Genomic DNA, 11,897 nt, shown 5'->3' on the forward strand with positions numbered 1-11,897 from the left:
GAAGCAACATACCTGGTCTGGACCATATGCCTCATTTACATCTTCTGCCCTTGCATCAAGATCTGGGGCAGAATGCAGGAGGTACCGTGTTATCTGGACCCCTTCCTCCCCAGGAATAGATACAGCTATATGGAGAGGGGTTAAACCCCTTAACTGAAAAACAAACAGCATTAAGACTCCTGTTTATAACAAGCAGAACTTAAAACAGTACCAAATATTTTCAAAAAAATAATCCAAGTTTCCACTTCCCACAAATTGTACCTTACTTTCAGCCACCAAGAACCTACAAATTGACTTACAGGACAGTGGAATATTCAGGGCCCCAGATCCTCAACCTACCAAAATCACAATAGCCATTACCAACTTGAAGAGCAGTTTCACAAGCATTCCCAGTCATTCATAGGCTTAGCAATAAGAAAACATAATGAGGAAAGAAAACTCAGAGAATAAAGGAGTTTTGAGTTCTTTCTATAAAACAGTTCTTTGAACAGGATAACTTCAAACAGCTTTTTGTCCATGCTAAAGCTGATTCTTACTTGCAGGTCACAGAAGCTGCAGTACTCATCTATAATCCTACATCATTATCAATTATAATGCAATGAAACCTTGGATGGAAGCCGCACATCAGTCCTGGCTCCCCTTTCTAAGAGGATTTTCACTGCTTCTGCATCTGCAGCTTTAACAGCAAAGAACAGAAGGGGTGATGGTATCCAGCAGGCATTGGGATCTGCACCTCGGCAAAGCAGCAGCTGGATTGTGGCCCATCTCTTCTTCTGTCTAAAGTTGACGTGGAAAATACCAGAATCACTCATTAGCATCTTGCAAAAAAACTCTAAATGATGGTGAACTACGACAACTCCCAGGTGTAGACATTAAAAATGGTATTTGGCAGAGACAAGACTTCATTCTTTAGAGCAGTGTCACAGCTGCTGTGCTCCACCCAGGTAACAATATTATTACCTAAAGAGGTTATTTCACTCCTCCAAACTAAAAAGGCAGCACTCAAAAGCAGTCCCTTTGGGTTGCATGGGAATGGATATGCAAAGAAAGGTTCCCTGCATCTCCACTATTCACTCATATGTCACTTCTAAACTTTTAGTCTTGAGACTTTTAATGGTAGACTTCTCCTTCCTGTCATCTAAGACTGGTTGGAAGGTTCTTTCCTCCATCATACTTCATTCATCCATCTCAAAAAAACAGAGATATTCTTTCAGTGTTTCCCTTAAACAAAAACTAGAACAAGAACTATGCTAGACCAGGACAGTGTATTTCAGCAGACTAACTGATGATTCCATCTATATTTCCATGGAGGCAAAATACACATATACATCCCTAAAAAAGAAACTTAACACCATCAAAAAAAAACAAAACAGTCCTTGGAAATCACCCAGAAACTCTACCACAAAGTGGTCTGGGCAGAGGCTTCTCTTCTCTCACATGGCGTTAACTCATTTTTTAACCCACAAGTCCTATATTCTGTACATCTTTATAGTCCAACAAAAAAAACATGCAATACATAAATAACATTCAAATGAGAAGCAAGAGAGGTGGCAAGATGTGCCACAAAAGTCAAATGCAAGGGATGAAGGGCAAAAAGGCCAACAGGGAATTTTCACTGTGGAAATTCTAAGACATTAAAGTTACCTACGCTGGCATAAAATCCAATACAAAAATTTCCATCATCTTTGGGGACTACTCCGCAGGCAAAACAAAAGGCAAGACGTGGCCCTTTCAGGCATACACAAAAGCAAGACAAAAAGACTACATTTCAGGCCCTGTCAGACATCTGTAGAAAACAACCAACAAAGTCCATTGTAGTCAAAACTTCAAAGAGTATGGTGAATATATTCTTATCTTTCCTCAAGTCCTCACTACACTGCAGGTTTCTATAGCAGACTGTGACAAGCTGCAAAGCATGCAGTCAAGAACTTGTCTTGTTCAAGCATGAGGTCCTTAGCTCAAACTACACTTTCCAGCTTCACTCTTCACACTCTGCCAATCTGCATTATAACAGTGTATAAACAATGAGTGGTTTCTACTGATATGAACACGATTTGTCTAGTTAAACAAACAAGACATTGCTTTTCCTGCAATAGCTGTACCCTTCTGCGATATATGTGAAATACTAATTGTTGCCTTCTATGTTCAAAGAGGTTTATGAGACTGTCTCCCATTCATAGGGCATAAGTGAGACTTACTTTGAGATTATGCCTTCAGACAATTTAGTTGTTTCTGATGGTTGTGATTGTTCGTTCTCCTTGAACATTAAAAAAATAAAAGAAAGTAGTTACTAAAACGAAAAAACAGGCTTTCAATGGGTGAGTCAGCATATTCAGTCATCAGAAGAATAATACAAGTGATAACAGTAATACAAGATCATATAATAATAATGGAATTTGCTTAACAGTAGATAGGAAAATCATTAGAAATAATTTGTAACTAATTTTTTATAATAAACCAAATAACTGAACATTTTCTTGCTCAATCTCCATTGTAAGTAAAACATGTTTAGAAGTGTTACAGTTTCCTCAAACATTCACCATCTAACTTAAAAGAAAAATATCTCTGAAATAAAACAAGACTCTTACAGATTTTCAACCTGTATTACTTTGTATGAGAATGTAGAACTAGGATCTACAAGACCAGTGTTTCCAGATCTTCTGGATTCATACTCAACTCAGAGGAAGAGAAAGCAATGCACATTTTCATAGAATCATAGAATCAGTAAGGTTGGAAGGGACCTCTGGAGAACATCTAGCCCAACCTCCCTGCTCAGCAGGGTCACCTAGAGCATGTTAGACAGGGTTGCATCCAAGTGGGCTTTGAAGATCTCCAGAGAAGGAGACTCCACAACCTCTCTGGGCAACCTGTTCCAGGGCTCCATCACTCTCACAGTGAAGAAATTCCCCCTTACATTCAGGCAGAACTTCCTGTGCTTCAATTTCTGCCTGTTGCCTCTTGTCCTGTAACACAGGACAACTGAAAAGAGTTTAGCCCCATTCCCTTGATACCCTCCCTTCAGGTACTTATACACATTGACAAGATCCTCCCTCTCAGTCTTCTCTTCCCCAGGCTAAACAGGCCCAGCTCTCGTAGCCTTTCCTCGTAGGGCAGTTGATCCAGTCCTCTGATCATCTTTGTAGCCCTGCGCTGGACTCTCTCCACTAGCTCCATGTCTCTCTTGTACTGGGGAGCCCAGAACTGGACACAGTACTTGAGATGAGGCCTCACCAGGGCTGAGGGGCAGGATCACCTCTCTCGACCCGCTGGCAACAGTCTTCCTAATGCACCCCAGAATACCATTGGCTTTTTTGGCCACAAGGGCACATTGCTGGCTCATAATCAACTTGTCATCCACCAGCACTCCCAGGTTCTTCCCTGCAGAGCTGCTCTCCAGAAGGTCAACCCCCCAGCTTGTACTCGTGCTTAGGGTTATCTTTCCCTTGGTGCAGGACTCTGTACTTGCCCTTGTTGAACCTAGTGGAGTTCCCCAGGGCTCAGTATTGTGTCCCATCCTGTTCAGCTTTTTCATCAATGACCTGGACGAGGGGATGGAGTGCCTCCTCAGCAAGTTTGCTGATGATACCAAGCTGGGAGGAGTGGCTGATACAGCTGAGGGCTGTGCTGCCATTCACAGAGACCTGGACAGGCTGGAGAGTTGGGCGGAGAGGAACCTCATGAGGTTCAACAAGGGCAAGTGCAGAGTCCTGTACCTAGGGAAAAATAACCCTAGGCACCATTGCTTCTTTTTTGACTCTTAGAGACCGTGACAGAAACAAACTCTGTCTAGTTCTGATTTCTTTTTCTCACTCCAATTTTCTGCGACTCTCCAAGCGTTTGCTTTATATACACCTCTCTTTCCTTTTCACAAAAGTCTTGCAAATTTAGTAATGGGGCACCTCTTAAACATATGCTCAGCTGGCTAGAGCATGGTGCTAATAATGCCAAGGTTGCAGGTTTGATCCCCATATGAGCCACTCGGACTAGATGATCTCCAGAGGTCCCTTCCAACCTTACCAATTCTATGATTCTATGATACTCTTGGAACTTGAACAGGTATTTTAGAGCAACCAAAAACTACCCTGTAGTTCATTTCCAACAAGTTTCTTCAGGGCATTTAGACCTGAGTAGCCTCTTCTGAAAGTTTCAGCAGCATCCTTACACTTCTAGCCTCCTCTGAAACACCTCCAAGACCACATAGTCTTTACCTGTCCAGGACCCTCTCTGATCCCTTCTGCCTTCTCAGACTGTTTGCCAAATCTTGACCCTATGTTTCAACCTTGTTTTCATTTCCTTCTCCACAGTGTGGTTTGTACTCTTTCAAAATATGTATCATGCTCCTCCATAGGACAATTTAAAGCAGGTACTTCTCTTTTCAGCAGGAGGAAGCCTAGGGTCATTAGTCCTCCTTTGTAAACGCTCTCCAAAGGTCAAGAGACTCCTTGGACAGTTGAATTGCTTCTTGTTTGCCACTTCAACTATGTCAGACAGACTCCGTACTATTAGGAGAACCATCTAAATCCTCTTGTCCTGCTTGGATGCTTTTGTAATTCCCACTAATTGCCCATTGCATCTTAACTGTCTTAAATACCTAGCTAAACACGGCCTCACATCTCTGCTATTAATACAGTGCCTTATTTCAATTGCAGAGTAAGCCTGTTACTGCACTGCAGCTTGGTCATTTGAAGTAGGAGTTAGTAGTGAGAACAGAGAATCCTGCATCCTCAGAGTGCAAGATACACAAGAGTTCTGACTTTTCACTTTACAGTAAAGTAATTCTGAAAAGTAAACTTACAGTTTGAGGCAATATATATCATGATTCAGATATTTTAGATTAGAAATAAACCAACCTTGTATTTGTGCAAGTTCCTCTCAGCAATATTACCCTTAAAAGATTCTGCTGGATAATACAGAATAAAGCATATGGAGAGAGCAGATAATCCTTCATCACTATACTTATTCACATCGGCTCCACTATCGAGAAGAAGATTAACAATATCATTGTGGGAATTAACCTGTAGAGGGAAAAATGCTTCAGGATGTTTTTTTTATATATATTTATTTTGTAAAAATCTATACTCACACATGCATGCACTCACTTGCAGATTGCTACATGGGAAGAATAGACAGCATAGCTTGAAAGCAGTGAAAACTAACACTTAAACCAATTGAAGTTTACATTTGTCACAAAATACAAACACAGTACTGGACCATGTCTTACACAGTTCAGAATGTGTATCTTTGAGTATCCTCAAGTACATCTCTGCCCTTCTCTTTTTTATAACAGCTTCTACGAGATTTCACGGGGATTTAATGAAGAATCACATACAGAAAGAAACTAAAAGTGACTGAGATGGCTGTAGGTGAAATATAATGTTCTAATTTACTATCTAAATTCTGCTAGACTTTTAGAATGAATGTCAGGTATTCAAGTAGCTGAAAAGGGCACAAAGAAAAGGGGAAGTCATCCTCCCCTTCAGCGAGTCATGTACACACAGTTTCTAACCACCACCCTTTTCCAGCAAAAATGAAATAACTCTGTCTGAATGTGATTATGATTACAGCTGGACAAGAAAAAAAACACAGTAATATGGGCAGGGTCATATCGAAGAATGCAAATCTAGTCCACTGCATAATCATAAACGCAAATCAAACTTGACAGTTAAAATAATAATCTACAAAAAGAAGCACTTCAGTAAACATTACAGATTATTCACTGTGGGGTTTGGCATGATACTATTCATTACAGACATTCCTTATGCCACACCTATTGTTTATTAAACATTCTCTTTACACTTACTATGTAATGGAAAAAGAGAAAAATATAATCCAGCCTACTAAACGAGGAATTTCTCATCATATGGTAAAGAGTCATTCTTAGGAGTCTTACAGCAGCAGCAGCAAGTGCTGTGTATCCATGTTTGTCTGCTACGTCTGGATGAGCAAGCTCATCCCTCAGAATCGTATAGACTCCATCAAAGTCTCCTTTTGCTGCTTTCTGAATTAACTGCTCTGAGGCAAGCTCCTTGGGGCCTGGAGGCCCATAAGTACTGCGGACTCCACTGAGAATGAAGCTGACATCTGAAGCAAACTCTGCTTCACAGCACCTAGCAAAGGAGAAAAAAGCACCGAGACATTTAAGCAGCTAAGTACTCTTAGGCCACTAATGCAATTAAAGAAAAAGAACAAGAACAAAGCATGTTGCTGGGTAAGATGGGAAAATATGAACACCTATCATTTTAAGAACTACTTCAGATAATATAAGTTTGCTTAAATCATAGGCAGAAAGGCAAACTAGTCTAGGGGTTACTGGCAGCAGCACACAGGTATTGGTTACAGAAGAGTTCATAAACATCCAGCCATCCAACACCTAAGAAATTAGAAAACAAAATCTAACTGCCAAGTGTTTCTACAAACAGAAGATTTAGCACGCACATTCGTATCTGTTTAGTTTTTGATTTATATTACCAGCTTTAGCTATGGCTATAAAATACACAGCTTGTGTTCCAAACAAAGCAAACCAAAAAATATTCTGTCTGCCCAAAGAACACTTCTATGTACAAGTATCAAGCTACATATAAAACTAAGGCTCATGGGCAGTTACAAGTAGCTGCAGACTTGCTGYAGCATGTTTTTTATAGTCTTGAAGTAGAATAAGAGTTAAGACAACCCCAGAAAGGTATCATTGGTATCAGAAATTGTTTGTTTCATTTTTAAAAAATCCTCATTGTCAGCTTGTCATCTAAAGACTACAAAAATCTTTTAGAGAGCAGCTTCTATCACGCAGCTTATCTTTGAAAATAATGGATATGATTTACAAAAATCCATACATAAAAAAGAAATCATCAACAGCTACCTGTGTTTATAAATATGCATCTGCATTCTGACGAGTAAGGGGGTTACATTGGCAACAGGCCAAAGGTCTTCCTCAGATAGCTTTGAAGTATTCTGGAAATATGAAGCATCACACTCTTTCAGAAAGGTGCGAGTCAAAGTAAGATGATCTGTGTTACGGGAATAGCCAAAGACTCCTTCAGGCAAAATATTCTTGTCATGAAAAGGGAGATGTTTATAGCTACGGAGAAATGGGTCCTCCTCAACAGAAATATACTTCCTTTGAGAACTGGCATCAACATATCTGAAGTGTTCTGGATAATCCAAGAGAGAAAAATAACCAGGTACTTCAGTACACAGTTTAATTAGATGATTCCTCAGCCACAAGCCAACATCCTGATAGCCATCTGGATAGCTCTCAATTCCTGGTCCAAATCGCTCATCAAATTTGTACAGCCCCTTAAGAAACAAGTAAACTTGTTAGTAACAATCAAAGATCAAACACGTTCTACAATTAAAGTCTGGTTTCTATTTAAACTGTTCTGCCTTGGTCTTATTGGTCCATTTCTTATTGACAGAGTAACAACTGCTGAAGCCATTCTGTACTACAAAGCCTTCATAGTCACATTGATCCATTTAATGGCAAACACATTAACTCTTCCAGTACAAGAACAGTGGAAGGCCCTAAATTTAATTCCATTAAGACATTATGTTTAGATGTAATTTCATGTAGATTTTAGTGCCCGAGCAGGATTCTGTTTCACACTATTCTGTGTCCAGCTTTGCATTCATTAAYCACTTTGCTACTTTTTGGACCAAGACAGATTTTCAGTAACATTTTCCAAATCAGAACAAACACCTCTGACACACAACTGCACAGATGTAGAACACAGGAATGGCAGCACAGTTCCCAACTATTTATTTTCTTACCATGGTAATAAACTTTATGACAACATGGTAATTAACTTCAGGACAACCTTGCAGGCATGATAGTACATGTTTTTATTTCATGTCAACAGAAGAGTCTCAGACACAGGTGTAGTACTACAACACAGGAGTTTCAGCCTTCTTAGAAGAACATCCTAGTTTGACATGACACTATGTTAAGCAATGCACAAGCACCGCTTCCAAATTCAAGCAGGCTGACACATATCCAGTGTTTCTGAATCACACATGTGGCTCAAGGCATGCTCATACAAGGCTATCACAGCCTCAAAACAGCTACTGGGAACACAAATTAACAGCTTCAGTCATGTTGAACTGTCTATCTATGGAGATAAAGGATCAGAAAAAGCACTACGACTGGCAAGAGTAATATCTCAAGTTTAATTATAACCTGAGGGTGTTCTATTTTTCCCTTAGTTTCTGATTATACATGATCTATTCAAATTAAAGTTCTCCTAAATCCATAATTAGTGCTACATTATCAACATTCAGCAGTATTATGTTCTTGCGGGTCAACTCAATGCAAAGGCCATACATTGTTTTGTTATATATTTTGGATTAACTGATGAAACACTGTTTCCTATTGCAGACACAACTATGGATCAGTATGACAGGAGGGCTGCCCTACGCTGGGCACTATTCAGATACACCTTTCTCGTCTTTGAAAACAAAAAATTATAAACTCTCAGTAAACAAATTTTCTAGCTTCTACTAAAAACAGTAGACCTGGGAATTATACGAAAGAGACAACTAACTRTCTTGATACTTCAGAATGCTCTCCATCTCCAGTTTCTTCAAATGTAGTATTTTTCAGTTTCACATTGCCAGCTTCCTAACACATCTGTTCAGAGTACTGATTAGGTAATTCGCTCTTCATCTAGCAAGTGGAGTAAATACTTAAGACTTATATACTAGAAACTGGAAAAAGAAACTCTTCCAGGCATCAGATTTTTAGTTCTAGACAGATGGTATCATATTATCTCCTTCAAAATTTCCCTAAACAAAAGCTGTGTACAACCTAAGTTGAATAGTTGAAGACAGCAATGCAGCTTCCTGAAGACTGAAGCATGAAGCTTTTGCTCTAAACAATCCAAACACTAATGGAACTGCCTGAAAAGAAAAACCACACTCAAATTTTCCTGTATTCATGCTGACTTTGAAAGGCAGGGAAATCATGGTAATAGCAGAACGTTTTTCCAGTTACCTGAAATTTTCTCCCGTTCTTCCATTCCAGAGTCCCATAGCCTTCTATATGGCTGAGATAAAATGTTCCAGTGAATTTGGAACCGTCAGGCCAGTAGTAAATCCCCTTCCCATGGCGATGGTCCACGTAAAACTGTCCCATGTATCTCTGTAATCCACCACAAAGAGAAAGAAGAAAGTGAATTTTTAATTGTCTCCTTAAATTCAACAGAGCAGCACTAACAAGGTACAGGAAACTGAGGGTGAAACTGTTATACAGTTAATAAAGACTGGGTAAAATCTCAACTCCACTGTAGTCATTGTCTTCAAAACTCTGCCAAGATTTTACCGGTTGCCACAGCAGCTCTTTTATCATGTAGCAATCATGATGGAAGATCATACTATTTTAGCAATGTTTCTCAGTGTCCATATCCTTAGATATGTTGTCAAATAATGCAGACTAAGCCAACATCTATCAAAGCGTTCAACACCTCTCACAAAGATCTGTATCCCAAAAAACAGTTAGTTGGAAAATTTTGCATCCAACAAAACAGGGAAATCAGTACAGCCATGAAAACACATATTTTTGCCCCCCAAAAATCTGAATACATAAGAACCTAGTAAAGCAAAATGAAAAACATCCAGCTACTTGCTTACAAATCATTTTTTTCATTATAGAAGCACAGAGCCTCCACACATAGAGAATATTCCTGCTTCCAAATAACAAAATTCTGTTTGGAGAAAGAACTATCACTCAAATAATCCCTACCCAATCCCTGCCTTTTGACAAATTCTACTCACCCCCAAACCTAATCACCTACTCTTAAATCGCCTACTCTTAAAGTACAATAAAATTCAGTCTGCAGTGAGTAGTCAACATAATTTTATAGTAAATACAATTATATAAAATGTTACACAATAAAAATTGGGKTTTTTTTAATTTATATGTTTATTGATGATCTCATGCGTCTTCAGCCCTGCCATAAGGTCTTTGATTTACAGCTGCAGGTGAAGCCCCTGGACATTACACCTTTGTGCAATACTTGCTAAAAAAAATAAATTTGATGCTACTCTAAAACTGACACTTTTGACCCTCGGTAGAAAGTTCTGGAAAACTTCACATCATAAGTATACATAGTGCTGAATTGTATGAAGGTGACAGACACTAAGTTGAAAGGTTGTCCATAATCCCTTTTCTCTTCAGTGAAAAAAATCCTTAACTATCAACCCACTCATTTGATTTTGATTGATCAACTGTGATTGATTTTACTCACAAACACTTTAAGTTATCATTTTTTAAGCAAAAAGACATTTGGGTGATGTTTTATAGAAATTAATCAAAATTTTGTAATTGAAAAAAAATCCCACTTAAACAAAAACCAATTCAAAATCAACCCAATTAACAAAAACTGAAAACTACCACCCTCTATCAAGTAAGCTTCCAGGAAAATCATCACCAAAGACAGGGAGCTGTTACTACTACTTCTGCTAATGTGTGGTAGGACATTTGATTAGAATGCAGAGTTTGCCCCCAAAAGTCAACAGTGAGGTACAATGCTGAGTTCTTTATATCGCCAAAATTAAGTCTGTGTTCTCTACTAGACTGAAGACCAGTTCTTGAGAGCATTGATAGTTGAATGGCATTCCAGAGGAAAAAAAATAAATAAAAGCACCATTCCTTTCTGCRTAATAGTATAACTCATACGTGGAAAACAGATATCCCACTATGCAGACAACTGATCCCTAATGGAAAAAGAGCCTGATCTCACATGCTTGCACACCTCCAGCTAGCAACAAAAGTGCTGGGCACTAATGAATGGGCAAACTGTAAGAGCCTCACTACTTATGCATGGCCACGTTCAACATTCGCTCCAGAAACAGACACGAATTATGGGTTCCTGGGAGGTTTCCTTCCGCTCATCCCACTGGAAGGCGCTAATGAACAGGCAGCTGTACCGACAAGTCACAGCTGTGGATCACAACCACCCTCTGTAACTGCTATGCAAAAAGTCAGCATACAGCTGCTTTTTTCTCCCTCCTCTCCCCACGAGCCTCCACAAGTGCAGCAGGCATCTGAGGCCTCATTCAGCCACGGATAGTGACCCAACACTCTCAGCAATGGCATTATGGCAACCACCTTCTGCTGACTCTGAACAGGAGGGCAGATTAAGCCCTTTGAAGTAGGGCAGCAAAGCATATTACCTGAAATCTTGTGTCTCAGTTTGCATTTTAGTAGCAAATATATTATTAACCTGGATACAAAGCAACAGAGTGCCTCCAAAGAGCAGCAAGGGCCAAGGCACTCGCTGAGCAGGCTCCTGGATGTTGCACGGAAGGAAGCTGGGAAAGTGCTCACCCCATTATGAAATAAGCACAAACTACCTAGCTTGCCCAAACACAGAGGTAGCACAGAAAAACCTGCGTTTCAGAGATCTACCTCCTTGCAAATAAGCTTTGTTGTGAATGCACTCCCTCCAAAATATGATTTCATGCATTTCCTAGTTGCAACAGCATTATTCTGTGAAGCATAGTAAATAAAATGGGGAACACGAAGGCAGAAAGCCCTGTATGGCGAGCTCCTACCCCCTAGCGCGGCTCCCCAGCCCCGGCCCAGGCCGCGGCGCCGCGCGCCGCAGCGGGGGTTGGGCGAGGCAGGCGCTGCCCTACGGCGGCTTCCCGCGGCTCACGCCCGCAGCCGCCCCGAAAGGCTACGCTGCCCCGCACCTCGCCACTGCCACCCCCAGGCCAGCTGCCGCCGGCCGTCTCCGACTCCTCCTCGCCGCCCTCGGCCGCCGGTTGACTGGAAACTCGCTCGGCGCTGGCCTCCATGGCCGCGGCCGCCACCGACCACACGCCACGTCGCCCCGCGGCCGGGGCCGCGCTCCGCCTCGACTGCGGCGCCTGCGTTGCCGTGGAGACCGCGGCGGGGCCGCCCC

At 40.8% G+C, this 11,897-nt stretch overlaps 1 protein-coding gene across 1 annotated transcript in view; it reads right to left on the bottom strand.

The window, feature by feature from the left end:
* LOC146593974 (ankyrin repeat and MYND domain-containing protein 1-like) overlaps positions 1–11,827 on the bottom strand; it is a 28,401-nt gene extending 16,574 nt beyond the window's left edge. The window contains exons 1-8 of the mRNA XM_085308292.1: positions 11,686–11,827; positions 8,984–9,130; positions 6,857–7,293; positions 5,891–6,107; positions 4,851–5,015; positions 2,199–2,257; positions 606–777; positions 13–153 (exon numbers count right to left, since the gene is read on the bottom strand). Of these exons, the coding sequence (XP_085164418.1) occupies positions 13–153; positions 606–777; positions 2,199–2,257; positions 4,851–5,015; positions 5,891–6,107; positions 6,857–7,293; positions 8,984–9,130; positions 11,686–11,790 (1,443 nt within the window). The 5' untranslated portion in view covers positions 11,791–11,827. The remainder of the gene's footprint in view (positions 1–12; positions 154–605; positions 778–2,198; positions 2,258–4,850; positions 5,016–5,890; positions 6,108–6,856; positions 7,294–8,983; positions 9,131–11,685) is intronic.
* Positions 11,828–11,897: the final 70 nt, after the last annotated feature.

The sequence above is a fragment of the Rhea americana genome, unplaced genomic scaffold (genome assembly GCF_003343005.1).
Source record: "Rhea americana isolate MKP2758 unplaced genomic scaffold, rheAme1 scaffold_273, whole genome shotgun sequence".
Taxonomy (NCBI): Eukaryota; Metazoa; Chordata; class Aves; order Rheiformes; family Rheidae; genus Rhea; species Rhea americana.